The 20646-nt window shown below is 47.1% G+C and overlaps 1 protein-coding gene across 4 annotated transcripts in view; it reads left to right on the top strand.

Annotated features, from left to right (window-relative positions):
* Window positions 1-20646, top strand: part of LOC138566346 (uncharacterized) — a 499514-nt gene that overhangs the window by 350642 nt on the left and 128226 nt on the right. The window contains exons 4-5 of one of the 4 annotated variants that reach the window (XM_069643490.1): window positions 14949-15012; window positions 16501-16658. In XM_069643490.1, the coding sequence (XP_069499591.1) occupies window positions 14949-15012; window positions 16501-16658 (222 nt within the window). Of the gene's footprint in view, window positions 1-14948; window positions 15013-16500; window positions 17588-20646 lie in introns of those variants that run through there. The other 3 variants (XM_069643492.1, XM_069643493.1, XM_069643489.1) reach the window with 3 other exon arrangements.

Raw genomic sequence — 20646 nt, 5'->3', positions numbered from 1 at the left:
ATGTGACTTGCTCTACTTTTAAGATACCCACTTCCAGATGCAGGGGTTTAGATATTGTATTCTTGGGGGAAAAGATCATGGATTTTGTTTTTTCAACATTTAGGTCTAAACCCATTTTGATGCATTTCTTTGCAAAACATGCTTGGCATCCTCTCCATCCTGAAGGTGTTGTGGATAAAAGGATTGCACCGTCTGCAAATAGTAATGCCTGGAATTTGTCATTCCCAGTTGCGGAGCATCAACGTTTTGGTGGGTTAGTTCATCTGTCACTGCGTTGATGAAAATGCAAAACAACAGGGGGGCTAAAACACATCATTGCTGGAATTCTCTGTCAACCAGGAAAGGTGCTGTTACATCTTCCTCCAAACCCCAGTGCACTGTTGCTGTGTTATACTATATTGCACCATGGTAATCACCTCAACCATTTGAATTCTGCTATCCCCAACAATCAAATTCGGTCTAGCTGCTCACATAATGTCTCTCCTACCTCACACACGTTTCACATAGATAGGTTTTGACAAACTTTCTGTGCCAGTAATTGTCACTCTAAGTAAATCACTTGCATGAAGCTGTTGCCACAACCTATCCATGCCAGTAATGGCCGATTTAATTCACATGCATGAAGTGCTTCAGCATTCATGCATGTGGTTTAAAGTAACCATCACTGGCATAGATTAGGTGTGGCACCAGCTTCATGCATATGATTTAAAGTGACCATGACTGACACAGATAGGTTGTCCTATCTATGCCACTAATGATCACTTTAAATCCTATGCATGAAACACTTCAGCCTTCTTGTATTTTATTTAAAATGACCATTAGTGTCGTAGTTAGATGTTCCCATCTATGCCAATAACGGTCCCATTTATGCCAGCAACGTTCACGTTAAGTCATATGCATGAAGTGCTGCAGCCATCATGCATATGATTTAAAGTGACCATTTGTGGCATAGATAGGTTGAGGCTTGGGCTGGCGTTTCCGGAATCAGTGTGGGGGCGCCAACACACCAGAACTTTCATCCATTATGCAGGAGCCATGCCAGCCCAGGACTTTCCCGCAGCTCCTTATTGAAGCTGAGTCAGCCCGCCTGGGCTAGCTGGTACTGTCGAAGGGAAGCACAGTTTCCCTTGGGCCATTTGTAACCAAGCTGCACATGTCCAAAGGGCCATGCAAGGCCAGGGTGTTTCACTTCCCCAGCCTTGCGTGGCCAAATTAGGAATGCAGGTTGGGGTACGGCACATTCTAATGTTCAAGGGGGTGCTGTGCACCTGCACCTCCCTGCATGTACAAACAAAGATAGGAAGCACATCAGCTACCTCCTCCTCCACCTCTCTCATTCCTGACTGCCTGTCTGCTATTCAGCTATGGTGCACTGCTAATGACAGTAAGACAGAGTCCTTCTCACTGGGACCCCTTCCCCCTCTTTCCCTCCCACACTCTGGCTGCTCTCCATGGGCCTTCTCCCTTCACCCTCTTGTGAGGCAAAACATATTGGTGTCATCTTTGACTCCTCTTGCTCCTTCTCTCCTCACATCATGGATCTTGCCCAAAAGGCACATTTTCAGCTGCACACCCTCAGAGGCATTCCCCCTTTCCTCAACTTCCCCCAGAAACTCAATGTCTCCAGGGCTCTGAACCTATCCAGGCTGGACTACTGCAACAGCCTCTTCCTCAATCTGCCTAACTCCTCACTTTGCCCCCTTCAAATAATCAAGAACAGGACTGCAAGACTTATCCTTGGCCTCAAGCCCAGAGACTGCATCTTTCCAGCCCTATAATCTATCCACTGGCTCCCGGTTGCTGCGAGGATCAAGTTCAAAACCCTTTGCATCCACAAGGCCTTATTTGGACTGGGTTCCCTCTAAACTACATTCAACTCTCTCTCCCTAAATACCTCCCTGCTAAAGACCTTTGGTCATTTAGCTCTAACTGTCTTCAGATCAGCTGCTTTTCCAAGCAGAGCGTGGGGAGTAGATCTCTCTTCTCTGCTAGTGCCTCTCTCTGGAATGGCCTCCCTGCTCCTCTCACCCTTGAGCCAGATCTCCTTAAGTTCTGGAATCTTCTCAAGACCTTCCTTCTTTGTCTTCCTTCCCTCTCCCCCTCCCCTGCTAATGTCCCTGTCTGCCTCTTGACTGGCTGCTTGGTTCCTTCAGAGTATTACAGGGCATCAGGCCTGAAACCTCATATTCCTTCCAACCCCTTACCTCGCAATTAGCTTGTGGACCTACCTTCCCTTGCTCTATCTGCTTTCCCTGGCTCCGTCCACCTGGCCTCTATTGGCACTTGCTTTTTCTCACTGGCCCTTCCGCCATGACCGGCAATTCCTTCCCCTCTCCCCTGCACTTATTGTTACTGTACTTGCATGATCCAAATGTCAAAAGCCCTAGTAGCCCTAGTAGGATCGTTTTTTATTGTTCTCTCTGTTGCCCTAGCCTCTTGTCCTGTTGCACCTCCAAACTCATTGTGCATAAGCACATTATAAATACCCAATAAATAAACTTTGCCAGACTGGCATTTCAGGCCCTTTCTTAATGTGGCATGGCATTTATTTTTTTACTGTGCATCAATAGTTAAGCAAACACGATAAGTGATATTAAAACACCCTAGTGGGTGTTACGCGATGCAGATTGGTCAATCAGTGGGCTATACACACTGGTATAGCCCGCAGATTGATTACAGCCCACAGATTGATTACAGCCCGTAGTTCGGGCTTCAATTACTCACATTATCCCGCAGAACTGTTGGTGGGTAGGGAAGCCTGCAAAAGTGGACACGTTGGTCTGCGTGTACGTTCGGAACAGAAAGAGTTAACTTTCCGTTCCAGAATACACATTGCAAGACCAACGTGTCCATGTAGGCGAGCCCACGGAGTGGAACCAGGAAAACAAAGGGAAGGAAACGCTTTCCTAGCGTTTCCATGAGTAAAAAAGGGCTGACATGAGCTGCACTGCAGCGTTACGGGGAACATGTGAAAAGTTTGTTTTTGGCAAAAAAATGGGATTCAATTTTGTGCACACCTGCAGATTTTCAGTGGAGCATTCAAATGGCAATGGAGATGAAGGGCACAGAAAGGTAAGTGAATTGCCTGTTAATTGAATGTATGTACAGATGCAGCTTGTTTGTGTGGAGTAATTAGTACCTAACATTTGTGTAGTGGGCGGGGGGCAAAGTACACCTTAAATAAATGTACTTAGAACATGGGGCAGGCTTACCCACACCTGATTCCACTTTAGAATCATACTCCTCCCACCCTCATCCAAGTGAATGGCTGCAGTATAGTAACTGGTAATTTGGTGTGCTTCACCGTGCTGTTTCATAGCAATGGCAGTGATATCAGTTAGCCTCTTGGAAAACAAAACCCTTGAAGAGTGGCTGAAAGAAGATAGCGAAGAAATTGCGGAAAAGCGTAAAAAACACAATTGTGTGTCTGATGCAGATTTGAATACCCTGGAGATTAATAGGTGTGAAGCCAACACCCAAAATGCTACTAAGTGGGCAACTGACATTCTTAAAACCTGGCTTGCGCTGTGCAAACCTTCTTCGCTGTGTAAAATTCTACACAGAGGTACATACTTCATCTGGTGGTAAATATCAGCCAGCAAGCATAATTTCAATCTGTGCTGGCCTCAATAGATATCTAAACAACCCGCCATTTTCGCAAAATGTGAACTTGATGCATGTTCCAGAGGGCCAACAATATTTTTACTGCCATTATTAAAAAAGCAAGGCGTGAGTACCAAGATCATACAACACACAAACCATGCATTAGCGGGAACAATCTGCACATACTGAAGAAAAGTGGAATTTGCATTGTAGGCCATCGAGTAACGCTACAATATAAAGTAAAGTACAACTTCACTTGGCATAACGAGGAAGGGAAGGACAGCGTGCTCTACCAAGTGATGCTTTTTGTATTTGCACAGACGAGAGTGGGCGGAAGTATGCAACATTATCATTTAATGAAACCACTAAAAATCACCAGTCCGTAAATGAGAAAAACTGAGATAGCCTACAAGGAGCAATGTATGAAGTTCCTAATGAGGAGGACAGTCCGATTAAATCATTGGCATTGTATATACAAAAATTCCCCAGAATGCACCATGTATTTTTGTCCTACCCAAAACAAATGACAATTGCTGAAAACAAACTGAACCCTACTTGGTATACCTCTCGACCACTTGGAAAGAAACACACTGGGCTAAATGATGCAGACAATCAGCAAAAAAAGCAAAGTTAAGTACCATTTACACAAACCACTCTTTGTGTGTTACAACTGTACAGACTTGAGGTTGGAAACACAGCAAATAATGTTGGTAACTGGCCACAGAAATTAGTCCTCAATTAAAAGCTACTGGACCCTGCAGTACTGTGAGAGAACAGACTGGTCAGGACTTATACACAATGTAGGAAAGAAAAACGACAAAACTGCAACTGCCAATTCTACAATAAAAATGGACACTGACACTTCGACAACAAGCATAAAATGACAATATGCCGCAGTGACGGAAAACAGTGAAAAACCAACTGCAATAACATTATCAGATCAATGTCCAAGAACATCATCAAAGGCGAATACTGTAATTGGTACCATCATATGCACTGCTGCAGGCAACAACAATGATACATATCTTAAACTATCCCAGAAAAGAAGCAAAGAGGCAGAACAAAATGTTCCAGATGTACTACCAAGCACATCATCTGGCAATAATTTCCTGTCTACCACTCCAACCCCAAATATAAGCAAAAGTGGAGTCTCCAGTCTTGTTCCACATGGACAATGTATCAATGTATCAATTGCATCCTTATTTTCTATGACACCACACACTTAAACATGAATAGAAACATTTATTTTGGAACCTGCACTTTCCAACTTGTAACCCTTTTCCAAATAAATACTTAATGTCTGCAACATTTATGTACCATTTTCCAATTTATTGTACTTTAATTAAACACTGAGGGTGTTCTAATAGCTTTATAGACCAGTAGCTCGGGCCGTTCCTGGCGTTATGGTCCCTCATACTTCATTAACTCGGTCTTTAGGGCCCATAACGCCCGGTACGGGCCTTGCTGCAGTTCTATAAAGCTATATTATTGACCTGTTTCATGGAATAAAATTGCATAGAAAAATGTGCGCTTGCACACAAGCGCCCGTTTGTTGATTCATGGAACACATGACGCGTGGCTTATCCGAGAGTTGTGCTGAATCCACGCGGGTTCAACACGTCACTGCGATACCATGAACGCCTTGCGTGTGCCGGCCAGCGAAGGCGCATACCGTCTAGCGCAGTCACCTAAAAGGGGGAAGAACATGTGGAATGGGGAACAACAAGCGTAAATGTGGGCGTTACTTGGGAAGTACCACAGTAAAATACTTACAACACTCACATGCGCGCTAACAATAAGTATTCATGGAATCGAACAGCACTCTCTGACGTGTGGAAAAAGACATGCTAATCCAAAACACGTCCGCCACACGAAAGCTGGCATAAGAGTCACTGCGCACTAAAACAATGGATAAAAATTGTCCGCAAAAGCCAATGCGCGTATATAGCTACAATGAATGTACTATTATTCGCAGCTGTGATCGTGGGACATCGCAGGAGCATTGCCATGGCATGCACATTTTTACCAAGGACCAGCCTATTTGGGATGCCTGATGACCAGGTCTATGCCAGGTGTAGGTTTCCACCTCATATCATAGTAGACCTGGTCACGGAGTGGGAAGATGACATCACATCACCCACCCTGTGCTTCCAAGCACTAAGCCCCTTGGAGAAGGTACTGTTTTTTTTTGGCCACTGGGTCATTTCAGCTGACAACTACCATTGTCGGGGGCATCTCTCAAGCCAGGCCACACAGTCACGCTACCTACAGCAGGTGTTGGCTATCATGACTGCACAACCCTCAGTCCACAGGCACATATACATACTAAGAACACCTGCAGAAAGGCAGGCTGTGGTGCAGGACTTTTACTTGGTGGCGCACTTCCAAAAAGTGCTTGGTGCCATTGATTGCACCCATGTGGCCCTACGTTTTTTTTTAAGGGGCCTAAACAAGAAATCTAGCCACCCCAGAACTAAAGAGCCACATGGTTCTGGCAATGCCCAGGAGCTTGCATTACAAAAAAAATGTAAAAAAAAAAAGTTTTTGCTTTTTTATTTAGAGGTCGCAGGGGAGACCACAGAGGTCGCAAAGGAGACCTCAGAGGTTGCAGTTGCGACCTCTAGCGACCCCTGAATGACATCCCTGTGTGTGACCCTGAGCCTGGGTGGCGGGTGCTGCAGCTGCCCCTGCAGTTTCCTGACCCTGGCTTGTAGGGACAGCAGATGAACTTGCTGCTCTGGTACCCCTGGTGCTGGTGGCTGCCACTTTCCCAACACGTCCCTTCCCCTTGGAGACAGGGACTACTGCACCTGGGTCTGTGTGGACCTGTGCCTGGACCACAACAGGGCTCGCTGTGCGACCCTGAGCCTGGGTGGCGGGTGCTGCAGATGCCCCTGCAGCTTCCTGACCCTGGCTGGAAGGGACAGCAGATGACACAGCTGCCCCAGGACCCTGGGTGCTGGGGACGTCAGCATCAGCTGCATCTCCCTGAGCCTGTTGGGTGGTGGGCACAGCTCTCCCTGAATGTCCCAGGCCACATTGGCCACGTTGGCCATGTCCGCCTTGGCCATCCTTCCCACTTGTTGCCTTCCAACTCATGACACTGATGGAAATGGCAATGGGAGGTGCAGATATCAATTGTCCTGGGAAATTTTAGTGAGGGAGCAGTCTACTTGATGTTAAGCGTACCAGTGCAATGCTCAATGTAACTGTTTGGGAAAAATAAACAGGCCGCGTAACACACAGGCAAACGAAAATTACATGTATGCAAAACCTCGTTAACTCAAGTGTGAAGTAAAAACCTAACACAGTACGCTGTGGCACCCACCAACACAAAAAATCACATACGCGAAGGACACGTAGGGTAGTATGACCTTGAAAATGGGGGTATGTGAGACAGGGGAACCCACAGTATGCAAAATGCGTACGCGACACACCGTCAGCCTCAAAAACTAAAATCAAAATGCACGCGCATGTGCGCAGAGGCAAATCCCTGCCCAAAAGAAAAAGCTTGCACTCTCGATGTAGGGTAGAGATTGCATGGAAACGATAGAATCTCTCGCACTCTCACTGTAGGGTAGAGATCGCTTGGAAAAGCTAGAACCGTAGAAGTCCACACGTCCTTCTGCTATCGTTAGCACAAGCGTGTGATGGTATCCTAAGCACTGATTTATCCCGATACTGTACGCTAACGCCCAACGTCCAGCATGTGTCAGGTAACTTACGCACGTAAGCCCTTTCCTCTTAATCCACGCTAACACGCTGTTTCCGCATATGCAGAGTCACTCAAAGCCAGGACCCGCAACAAGTCCCGGTGCCTCGCCAAGGCTGGCATGGACCAAGAGGGGCACCAGGGCTGGTTGATCACCGACAACAAGCAGGTCCTGGAGCAGTTCTACCCATTGCTGTATGCCCAGGTCAGGGAATTGGAACTCCATCTGGAGTCGACTGGTAAGTGTCCATGTGTACTTGTCCACCATAGTGCATGTGCATATTGATGTATGGTTGGAGTTTGCACCTTGGCCTTATGTCTAGTATGTCTCTTGTACAGATGTCTATGTGCATGTCCCAGACAGTGCTGCATGTGAGTCCATTCAAGCATGTGTGACAACAACAGTGATTGAGTAGCAATGTGTGAAATGCGGCAGCATGTAACAACATGCACATGGTTGATTTCATGTGTCTGGACTTAGCCATGTGAGATGTGTCACACGTGTGCTTTTGGCAACACCATGGACATGCATAGTGTAAAGGTGCATGTGTCTGAAGATTGAGTGTGAGACTGGCCAACACTCCAGGATGGATGTCGCTTGAGCATTAGATAGTGTGATTGAGTCATGCTGCCAAATTGACCTCTTGTGCACTCTGACATGCTAGCTCCATGGCCTGTGTCATGACTGTCAGCTGATGTCTGTGAGTGAGATGGGTATGTGCCATGAGGCATGTGAGGTGAACACACAATTTTGAGGTGCAAATGGTGGCTTGTGCGAGGATACGATACTCTTTTGTGAATGACAGGCATGATTGTGCATGTGTGTTGATTACACTGACCTGTGTGTCATGCAGGGTGATGATGGTTGAGAACTTTAACGGTGCCACTCATGTACATTTGCTTTGTGACAAACAGACATATGTTCAGTACCCTGATGCTTGTGTTCAATGTCTCCCTATTCACAACAACGATGGAAGAAGAGGGCAGAGAAGGCGCTGTTGAGCAAGGCAGCAGGGATGCCTCCACCAGGCACAGACGCAAGGCCCAGTCATGCTACCATGTACTGCCATCTTCAGGGAGCGAGGAGACTTGTGCCACATTCGAGCCAATGTTCCCAGCTGCTGAGGGTAGATCCAAGAGGGCGAAAGTGGTCGGGGACGCCTCGGCAGTGGGAGGGACAGGTGAGCCCGCACAGGGGAAAGACACTGCGGAAGACGGTGGAGAGGCATCCAGGTTGGCTGGCGAGGAGGAGGAGGCTGCATCAGCCCAGCCCATGGGGCCCGGCGTAGGTGATGATGTGGGTGTGACTGCTGAGGTCCAGGCTCAGGAGGCAGTGCAGGTCACCGTGGAGGGGCCTGTGCCTATTCCTGCCCCTGGGACTGCGACTGCATCAGTATGCACTTGCGGGCATGCCTCATGCTGGACCCATCCGCAGGTGGCGGATGTTTCCACGCAAATGGAAACACCAATACCTGCGGATGTCGCCACTCGGGACAGGGTGGATCCTGTGCTAGCCGGTGTCATGAGGCGGACAGGCACCATTCGTGACAATGTGCAGGCTGCCAATCAGGGCCTTGCATGTCATCGCGATGAGGTCTGCCATCTCTTATGTGACCCCCTCCTCGTCTACCACCTCTGTGCACCGTTGTCCACCCTGCCTTCTTCCTGCCCAGATACCACCATGGCCCCCTGTGTACCTGTCCCAACACCGGCTTCCAGTCTGGTGGAGATCACATCCCTGCCAGAGTTGGGAGTCGAAGTTGGATCAGCCGAGGTGGTCACCATGCAGATCCAGCCAGCATCAGGAGCTTTGGCAATGGAGGAAGAGCAGGCCCCAAGGAGCAGGGCATGTGCATGACAGCCCCGGGGGTTGACAACATCCCGGAGGCTGTCCTTGAGGCACAGACACTGGGCTATTTGGCAGCAGCAGGCTCGGAGTAGGAGGCTACAGGACTCAGGGCTTTCAATGGCAGAGAGGCAGGTATCGGCCATCAGGCAGGAGGCAACCGTGGACCTTACAACAAAGATGTTTTCCGTGTTGGAGCATTTGGGCCAGCAGATCGGGGCAGAGTGGCAGCGGGCACGGGAGGCTAAACTCACGATGGCCAGGGTGGAGATTTCACTGCGTCGGGCAGAGAGGTGGGCTGAGGTCCTCGAGGAGACTTGCAGAGAGTTTGAGAGGAGCATGTTGGAGTCCCTGCAAGCCCTTCAGGGGGAAGCAGAAGCCCACCTAGTGGAAGTGGATACAGTATTCGATGATGCCCTGGCTGAGATTACGGGGGAGCATGCTGAGGAGAAGGACTAGCCCGCTGCCATTGTATATAGTTATTTAGGTATGCATTTCATTTGTTTGTCCCTTTTTTTGGGAGTTTTTAAACTGTGCTCCATTTTTTGTATATCGTTGTTTTAATCAATTTTTCAGGATTGATTTTTCATGTTTTCATCATACGTTTGGGACAGTGAACCTCTCATATTAGTGAATAGTTTACATTTTTTTGGATCCTTTTGTGTTCAACATGAAGGAATGGTTTTCTTGAAATGTTTGTTTTCATTTGGATAACCATTTATGCACATGGACCTCATTTTTCACTTTTATTTTTTAAATTGTTGTACAATGTTTTTTCATTTTGCAAATCTTTTATTTCATGCACTTTTACTTGAATAAGTATGACTTCAATACTGGTTTTTAATATATTTTTTAAATTGTTACTCAAAAGGATGTTTGGTCTAATTGTTTTTTTTCAAGTTTGACTCTTCCTTACTCTGTTCTGTGTCCCTGTTGATCACCAATGCTGTTCATGTGTGTGCTCACATGCATGCATGTGTCATGTTTGACATCCATGTTCATGGGCATGTTCTGGTGTGTGTTAGGACTGATTTTCTATACTGTGGCCTGGTGGACAGATGTATAGAAGGCCAACCTATATTGTGACAGGGAAAACTCTGGGAAGCTGTAGCAGTAACAGGCGGTCTAGGCTAAGTTCTTCAGAGGGGTGAGAGTGTAAAGGTTCCACAATGAGGTCACACAATGGGACTCACAAATTAGACAGGATGTATAAAAATACAGTTATTTAATTATGGCCAAAACACACTACAAGAAAATGAATACAAGCAGGTAGACTTAGCAACCAATACCATCAAACTAAAATACATATATACAGTCACAGGTTCAAGTGCACAATACAAATCAAAATACTCCTGCAAAGGAATGAATAGGTAATTATCTGTAAAGACCGGAGGGGGGTGTCTGTACTTCTGCTCTCTATATGGTAGAGGAGAGGCACAGAGGACCCCAGCCAAGATTCTCTATTATTGGTACGTGGTCGAGCAAACAAGGCCTAGATTCTCAGGAGGTGATGCAGGCTGGTTCTTAGGTACATTGTAGTCTCCAAACACCCACAAAGGAATGTCCACACACTGAAACACGTACAACGCAGTCTTTATATAATTAATATTCAAGGTTATGTACAATATCACGATAACTCTCTTTCTACTCGGTTATCAATACTGGCAAATATATACAGTTCTACGTGGTACCACAGTTACTATTAGATCTCTTTAAAGTGCATCAACTGTACGGTTAAATGGCACACAAATCAGTTGGTAAAGGAGACCAACCATAGAGGTAAGAGGAAAGCAGTTGGTAAGAACAATTGGCAGAAATGCTGGTCACTACCGTTAAACACAGTTCTGTGTGGAGATCCCCCCACCTGGGCAACCTGTAGAATAAAGATACAAGCCCAGTCCATATATTGTTCACAAGAGACTTCCCAATAGTTCTGCAACCCCAAAGTACCTGGCGTTGTAGCGTTCCTCGTCGGGGAATCGACGGCCCTTCTTCAGTGTCCTCCCTTTAAGGCAGGAGTCACGGGTCATTGAACGTCCGATGGAGAACCGGGTGAACTACGGCGATGAAGTGGCAGCTTCGTTCCTAGCGGTGCTCATAGCTGGGGATGCGTAAACGTCCTGCAAGGAAGAGGTGTGCGGGGCACCTCGGTGTTGACAGTTCTGGACCGCAAAGAGTTTCATGAACTGTGGCCCGGCAAGGGCGTTGAGTCGTCGGCGCCTCTGTGGTCTTTGGGTGGCAAGAAACCCACCAGCGGATGCGTGCTTCTCCTTGGGATTCTGCGGCAGTCCCCGTCTCGGGTCGGCAGCCTGTCGAAGGTCTGTCTAACAGGGAGCTTTGGCAAAGACCAGCTGGTGCACGATGGTCCCTCGTAGCTCGGAAAGAGGGTGCCTTACCAGGTCCTCTCTGGGTCAGTCCTTGGAGACAGAGCAGCTGCCAGATTGTGAAGGAGAGCAACAGAAATTCTTCTCGTCCAGCAGGGCTTCAAGGTCAAGCTTCAGTTTCACTCCAGTAACTTGTCGTAGTGGACTTCAGCTTCTGAACATGATTCCTAGCAGTGAGAGGTCCCCAGATATACTATTGATCTCCCATTCATTCTGCTTGGTCATACTCAAGCATCCAATCACGGCGAAGGGCATTCATGCAGGCAGGCAGCCAATCAGGCATGCTGTGCATTCAGGTTATTCACTTCTCTCCAGACACTCACAACAAGTTATGTGTATTGGGGCAAGTACCCAGCCATTCAACACTCCACACTGCATTCATGCCAGTTTCGGGCAGGACTGTCTCATTCATTGTGTCAAACACCAGATACTAAATACCCACAACACAGAATGGGTATTCGTCACACACTCCATTCACCCAGGTCCCACCCACAGGTGTACCCACAACATACGGTCATTGAGAAGGCTCCAGCCAGTCTGGTCAGCACTTCCCCACGCTACCATATATGGAACTTCCACCCAACAGCCAGTCAGGGGTAAGGGACAGAGTCAGGGCTTCCCGGGACTTCGGGAAGATCAAGGTAACAGGCGATGGAGGGCAAGAGGCCATGGGTGCCATCTTGTCTCCATCAGGAATCTACCGATTCCAATGACAGGGCCTTGGCATCCAAAATGGAGGACGTTCAGGGCACCGGTCAATTCAGCACGGAGCTACCACCAGCCCGTACCCTGCTCTATGGCCACCCATGGGTGCCATAAGGGTATCCCAAGGGGTCCGTTCACCAAAACCAAAAGAGAGAGCTGCACCACCAAGAGTCCCATCTGAACTCCTGCGTGGAAAACATGACAGAACACATGATAAAAGGCAGTAAAGGACAAGGATATGGAGGCCCTGTCCCTCCGACGCCTAACCAGCATCACAGTATCATACACAAAAAGGTCCACCGAGATGATCCCCAGCTAAAATTGTCCAACCCTAAATTGTCTGGGTACTGTTGCACAGAACTTAGGATGCAGAAAGAAATGTAGGTAGGGTCTCTGGGGTCAAGTGATGGATTATTAGAGTCAGGGTTCAATGTAGACGAGTGCCCAAAATTACCCCCAACAGTCAAAAGTCTTGCCTAGGCAAGTAATGGCAAAGCCAATAGTGTAAGTAATAGGATTATTATAAGCCCTTTGACCTCTAATCGGACTATAGGGGTAAGTTAAAATCTCTGTAACTTACCCCCCCCCCTTACTCTGAATCTTCCCAAGCCTTTGTGGAACAAAGGAAGGGTGACCTGGCTTGCTTTTCCTGCTAAAATCTGCGGTCCTCGATTTTATGGGGTTGCAGGTTTGAGTGATTCTCCGGTTGGGATCTTTTGCTGGTGCAAGGACTCTCGGTGAAGAAATGCAAAAACCAATGATGCAGCACTCCTCTCGAGACTGGACTTGCGTGGGAAAAGCAGATTTCAGACAGTACATGCTCCGCACAGCGATGCAGCAGAACTCAGTAGCTGTGGTCAGACTTTCCGGGTCTTTCTCAGGTCCCCTTGGTGCTAGGATGCCAGAATTATGCAGATGGTGCTGCTGCAGCGGCAGCTGAGGGTGTGCCAAGTTTCACGTGGAAATTCCGAACGGCATCAAAGTTATCCCTGTAGACCTAAAACGAAGCTGGTCCGCCATAGGACAATTCATGGGCACTTCCCAAGGTGGTTTTTGTGCTGGGCACTGAGTAGGCTTCGGGACTGGCTGGTCCCTCCACTCCTGGGGTTGTAGCACCTTCGCAGGCCTACTGAAGATTACGAGACAGACAGGGCTCCTCTGGGATTGCAATGGAAGTTGGTTGCCAGGCCTCCTTCAGTCAAGTTTCAGGTTTCTTTGCGGGTCTTCTCCGCTGGACAGGATACTTGGCTCCTTCAGGTTCTTCCAGGATCTGTCAAAAATGCATACAGGGTTCCTCTTATCCTAAAAGCCAGGTAGGAGTCGAAACGCCCACTAGCCAATAGCATAACTAGCCCACACACACACCCCACAGTGGTCCATTCAGGACCACTGGCGGGTACACTCATGCATACCACTTAGACACACAGAAACCAGTATGTGGAGTAGGGTCAGACAACCCAGCCCACATCCTGCCTGTCAAACACACAAAGCCCTCCAGTAGCCCGCCAAAAGGTCCTGCTTTCCCGGGCACTGGAAGTCCTTATAAGGATCTACCTGGACTCTGGTGCCAGGAAGAAGGCTCAACAACAAAGAATGGGTGAAAAACCTCACGGAACGGCCATGGTTTTACCAGTAGCCACAGTCAGTAGCCAAACGCAGTAAGCGTGGTAAAGCTAAAACGAAATTCCCCAAAAAGTGGGGAAAAGTCACTGCTGCCACAAGCCCATCTTTTAAGCACATCTAGAAGAACCAAAAAATCCTTTGAGTGTTAGTCTAGGCCAAAACAAAAATGCACCCCATTGCACTGAAGTTTAAGCTGTTTTGTGCAATGATAAAAAGATACCACAAGTGATACAAAGGTAACCACAAGTAGCAACATAGTAACACGACTAAGGGAAACACTGTTTCCCAGTACTGATAGGCTTAAGGACATATCAGTTTCCTCATAACATGTGAGCAAAGGCCAGTACAGTAAAGCTTAGTGCTTCACTGTACTGCAAAAAGTACAGGTCAGATTTAAAAATAAAAGCAAAAAGTTTGGGGGTTCCATAAAGATGGAAGGAAAGGTGCAGTAAAGAGAATCTTTCCTAACAGTTTGCATGACCAATGGATGGATGGTAAGGTGCATTTCATTTCACATGTGCAGTATAATTGTGTATTGGTCCTCAGTGTGTTGGGGTGTGGGGGGTTTGGTGAGTGATGGTAGTGTGAAATGTTTTCAATTTTGTCACAGGATTACCTTGATGCAGTGTAAGGGCCTTTGCAGCCATGTATTTGTGATAATGTATTTGTCTCTCATGTTCTTTGACATCCTGCTTCGCAATTCATATATTTCAATTGCTATGGTTTTACACATGGACAGTCCAATGCTGCACTATTTGTTGTTTAGGAACGGTATGATTGCCATGTACACAATCATGACTTGAGTCATTCCTCTGTGCTTGTGCTTCTGGTACTCCTCTGCCCTGATGACGTCCTGTGCAATTCTGCTATGGCCAGCTATGTACTTGTCATGAGGTCCTCTCAAACGCCGGTTGCACACCTGCACTGACTATTTGGCATTAACCATCTGTAGACTGTGTTTATGTATGCCAACAGACACCTACCGACAGTTTGCAACTCCTATCTGCACTAAGGCTTTGAATTGACACCAGATGGGCATATTATCTTTGTTGTCGTTTTGTGTTTTTTTCTTCAGATATCCTTCACATGTGCAGGACTGCCACCTCCACAACCACATTTCATCTATCACCACTTCCCAGGCATGTACACCATCTCAATGTCAGCTGCCCTGACAAGTTTCTTGTTTCTGTCTTCACTCAGTTCCCCCTCCCGGGAGTTTTGGACCTTTGTACACTTGTGTACATGTGCATTCTGAATATCATGGGATTTGACAGCATGTCATGTCATGTCCTTCACACATGGGAGGGTCAATCGTGTGTTTATGGGGTGATATGTTCAGGTGTTTTGTGCTCATTGAGGCTCATGCTGTGATACACCAGGCCAATCTCTCTTTATGTGACACAAATTGAGGGTGCTTTTCATTTTTCTCATGCTGTGAGTATTTGTACATGTGGTATTTTGACATTACTTGGTCACATGGCATGCAGAGCCTCGCTTTGCCATACACTTTTGGAATGTGTATTTTGGGATATGGTTGCAGTCAGCAATTGCGTGTGATCAGCTGTGACGCTGTAGCTTGTGGGCCAAGTGTAAGGTTTTTTAGTTGTTTGCTGTGTGTTTTGTGTGCATGGGGGTAAGGGTGCCACTACACTGCATGCAAGGTTGTGAGCATGCCATAGATGGAGTGAACGTGTGTCACTATGTCATCATCCGGCATGCAGATGGTGTCCAGTATGGGTGTGAATAAGGTGCGAGATCATTGTGCTTTCTTATTGCCTTCTGGCCTGGAATATCAAACTCTCCCTGCTGGAATGTTATCAAACCAGGTGACCATCGGCTATAATTGTGTGTCAGTGATGGCGTATTGATGCAAACATGTGATATATTCATTGACAAGAACCTCTCCTGTCTCAACAAAAAGAGGAAAGATGGCTAGCAACAGGCTGTCAGGCTGATGGGGGGGTGTATTGATGCAAACATGTGATATATTAATTGACAAGAACCCCTCCTGTCACAACACAGAGAGGAAAGATGGCTAGCAACAGGCTGTCAGGCTGATGGGGGGTGTCTCATGACACTGGGGGCTTGCCTGCAGGTTGCTGTGACAGCTGATGGGGGTTGGGGTGTTCCATGACACAGGGCCTACCTGTAGGTTGCCGTAATGGCTGATGGGGGTGGGGCTGTCCCATGACACAGGGCCTGCCAGCAGGTTACCGTGATGGATGATTGGGGGGGTCCCAAAAGGGGGGTCCCATGTGGTGTGGGCTGCCTGCGGGTTGTGGTCACGGGTCACGGGGGGGTCCCATGTAGTGTAGGCTGCCTGTGGGGTGTGATCACGGGTGACGGGTTTTAGGGGGGCCTATGTGATGTGGACTGCCTGCGGGTGTGGTCATGGGTGACAGGGGCTGGGGGTGTCCCATGTGGTGTGGGCTGCCTGCGGGGTGTGATCACAGGTAATGGGGGACCCATGAAGTGTGGGCAGCCTGCGGGCTGTGGTCACGGGTGATGGGGGCTCCCATGTGGTGTGGGCTGCCTCTGGGGTCTGGTCACGGGTGACGGGGGGTCCTATGTGGTGTGGACTGCCTGCAGTACACTGATGTTGTTGTTCTGTGTCTCCTTTACCAAAGATGCTGTAGCTGATGAAGAGGGCGGAAGCGGTGCTGTGGAGCAGGGAAGAAGGGATCACTCCACCAGACATAAGCACCAGACCCAGCCACTTCCCCGTGACAGCTCATCTTCGGCGAGTGATATGGCTGAGGTGGTGTATGTACCATCGCGTGTGCCTGTAAGTCCAAGGATGTGGGGCTGGCAGTGGACTCTTCAACAGCAGTGGGACCGGGTGATGCATCATAGGGGCCATCCATGGCATAAGACACCTTGAGCCACAGAGTTATTTACTGGCATACTTATTTTTTGTGTGATTAGAACTTGCAAGAATCTCTTGGCCTTTTTTCCCTAGCGGGTTCTATTTTTTTCTGGTTTAAGCGTTTGTGGGCATGCCTTCAGAAGTGACCCTTTGCTGGAGCAAGGCATGCCTCTCAGCTAGCCACAGCGGTAGCCAGGACCTCACCATGTTGAAGGACCCCTTCAGTTGTGTGCCAGACTCTGCGTGTTTGGGAGCACAAGAAAAGTGCTAATGTTGTTCCTGTGTCCCTGAATATTGGGACTAACAGGTCCCTGTGTGCCAAGACAGCCTGCAGACTGGTGTTCTTTGCTGTTATACTGCTTGGAGCCATGTTTCAATAACCTATTGACACATTTAAATCAGCAGGACCCCCTAGTGCACTCTTCCAATCTTTGCATTGCTTGCATAACACCAAGAAGTCTAATTCAGCGCTGCAAGACCACCAAGACTCGTAAAAAGGTACTATTGAGTAATAACTGCCTCCCTTGGTCAATGTGTGGTTCCCTGAGATTGGTTAGGTCATATGTATTCCTTTAGCAACCAAGAAAATATCCTTTTTGAACATTGTGGTCTTAAATTGGCTTTCAACCCCCTGTCTCATTACCCAAAATGTTGTATGTGCTATTCTTGGTTCATTCTGCAGGGGTGGGTTTTTTGTAGTGGTTTCTAGTTAGTTAATACTGTCCATAGTGTATTTGATTAAAGTATATATATTTTTATAGCACCTTCTTTGAACATTTATTTTGGAGTGTTATACATTGTTGTTTCTGTTGCAATTGAAACAAATTGACAACACTTTTGAGAGTATAGTCTTCCCTTGACCCACAACAAGACAAAAGGTGAAGAAGGTATTGGCTTCATCGTGAGTTGGGTGGTATCCTGACTTTATTGTATTAGCTCCCACAAGTCTAGTGGTATTACCGATGGATCACGGGTTGGGCACTAAACATTACTCCCCATTCCCCATTTTCGGTGCAATTACAGTGTGGTAATACAGCCGGCGGGAATTGCACCGAAAATGGAAATTTGTCCAGTGTGTTGCGCCGGACCCTGTTACTGCCGCAGTTAAGGGCTACCACCCAAATCGTGATGAGGCCCTATATCTCTTAACTGTACCTGTTATACCTCTATGATTGTGCTGACTCTTGATTTGTAGGAGTGTGACAGCTGATTGGGCACTTTAGCATCACAGAATTACAGCAGTTCAGGTAACCTTGAAGAATAATAGGGTACATTGCCCTCATTTCATGAAAATAAATTATTTGAAAATTCCAAATAAAGGCAATTCAATCTACAACCGCCAATTTGTTATAGAGATGAGGGACTTTCACATCTATCCAAATCAGATTCCCCTTTTCAACTGATCTCATAGGAACACGTCAGTGTTCCCCAGTAATTGGATTAATTGTAAACAACATATTGTTCATTTTATAAATTCTTCTTTCAGCTAAAACCAAATCACCTGTTTACATTTCAATAAGCCTGCTGGGACCAAGGGTGCAGGATGCCAAGCTCCAGCTTCTTTTTGGCTCAGGAAGGCCTCCATACCTTGCTGCACCAGGCTACAGGCCCGTCTCCTCCCCTACTTCACCAGTTGCAGACCCCACCAGGGCCGAAGCTTGCCACTGACAAAAGGGCATGGGTGTTGAGCTGCTGCAGGGGTGTTCAGTGACCGAAGGGGCCACCTTGTCACTGTAACCCTCTGCTATCCAAAAGGAAACATTGTGCATCAGGAAGGTGAGGATTCTGAAAAGGGGTTAGGGCTTATTTGATTCTTTTACTTGCCCCTGCATGTCTACTGGCTGCATTCTCCCCCTACTTTTCTTCCCCCTCCTTTCATTCGCATGCACATGGCAATGGCAACAGCCGATATGGAGCAGGTAGTCAATCTCTGCTCATTACTACCACCAACAAGCCCTCCCCCCACCCCCCCGTTGTCCTTCACACCTAGGAGAAAAATGCATACGGTTAAAGGAAGACTGCAGGAATTGTCGACTCTAAAATCCGACCCAGGTGGCATTGAGACGAAGGCTCGTAGCCCTACTATACTAATGGGTGATGCTTACAATCTGATAAAAGAAATTCACAATTTTCTGGGAAGAGCCCCAAACCTTTTGGGGAGCAACGGAACCGGCCACATTGTAGAGGGTTGCTGTAATCAGCACGGTAAAGAGAATGACTGTGCAGTGATGGTTGTAATGTTTGCCAAGTCCATATTGAAGCTGCACCATCTCTAGATCTGCTAAGGGAGCTCAACAGATCTGTCATCAATGACACTTGTGATGTCATCTTTCACGTACTGGGGTCTTAGCAGTTCATGGTGGTGCCGTGAGTTTTCGTTGCTCTTACCTACCATAACTGGCGAATTTCTGGGGGGTTTCGGTTTTCCATGTAACCATAACATCCCGTTAACAAAGTTTTTTCATTGAATTTCATAGCTTTTAATTAGTGCAGCTTAACCATAACATCCCTTTAACAAAGTATTTTCAATGATTTTTTATCAGTGCACCCTAAATTTCTACAACTTACTGATATACTTACCCCAATATAGCAACATTTTTCTCCAATGTATAACTTTTCACCTTAATACTCTGCCATTCCCCACCTTCTATCATCATTTTTACCACTTCTATACACTTTTTGCAACTTTTTCCATTGTTTTTGTATTTGTTGACATTTGCAAATGTGTGACGTCATCGCTGACTTTTCTGAAAGTGTCACGGGAAAAAAGTGCTCGCTCGCGGCATGATGACGTGTCTGCAAATGCATCCGCACTTCGCAAACATGTCTGACTTTGTGAACAGTTTGGTACTGCATTTTCAGCTGATCTAGAAACGTTGAAGCCCCTACACCTATTTTTACTCATTATACATCAATAGTTTAGTACATAGCACATTTATTTGTTTTATTTTTCTTTTTTTTATTGTTTGCTTATTTGGCGCTTGTACAGTAAAAAAATAATGTTGCAAAGCGCCCACGGGGCAAGGGAGGGAGCAGGAGTGGGAAATACCTTAAAGTACATTACATAAGTGCAGTGGGGGAAGATGACAAACCTACTATGTCTTGTGAGTATTCAGAACATGCAAGTGCAACAAGGAAGAAGGCAGGGGGTCAGTGCTGTGGAGTCTGAGCTCATGGGCGAGCCACAGATGAAGTGCTAGGATTGTTGAGTGCTACATGGCATGGAACAATGAGGGGTGTAAATGTGAGCCAAATCAGGCATAGGGTGTAAGTTCAAGTGCAAATAGACAGGAGATGGGCCATTTAGGTGCGAGAGGTGAGGGCCCCGAGGATTCATCAGAGCCCAGGACACCAATCGCAGCAACTGTAGGATTAGCTGGGGAGAGAATAAGGGAAGGAGGAGGTAAAGAGGAGAGTCTTAAGAAGCTTATGGAATTTAAGAAGATCTTGCTCAAGCCGCAGAGGGAGGGGTAGGCTGTTCCGTAGGAGGGACCCAGCTGAGGAAAGTGAACAAGCACCGCCCTTTATTCTCGGAACATTATTAGGAAAACTGCTATTTATCCTAAAAATGGCATCATCTATTGCCATCCTTCCTCCCCAAGAGCCACCACCACCGGCTGGAGAAGCCACACAATGAAAGAAGCACAATACTTCAAAAGAAAATCAAGAAGACCAGGAAGCTGAGGTACAAGAAGTACCTACTTCTAACACCCAGAGAGAATCATGGGTGTGGTAGTTTTTTACCACTGTTGGAAATGTACCAAAGGCTAACGTTGTTAAAGTGAAATGCACTGGGTGTAATGTTCTACTCAGTTATGGAAAAACTAGGCAGTACTCCTACAGGACCACCTCCATGCGGTGCCACACCAAATCCAACCACCACAATTCTCTGAGAAAGGCTGTCCCT

This window comes from Ambystoma mexicanum, chromosome 2p (genome assembly GCF_040938575.1).
Source record: "Ambystoma mexicanum isolate Mex_15411 chromosome 2p, UKY_AmexF1_1, whole genome shotgun sequence".
NCBI lineage: Eukaryota > Metazoa > Chordata > Amphibia > Caudata > Ambystomatidae > Ambystoma > Ambystoma mexicanum.
Note: the sequence above shows the minus strand (reverse complement) of the source record. Positions and strands in the feature narration are given on the sequence as shown.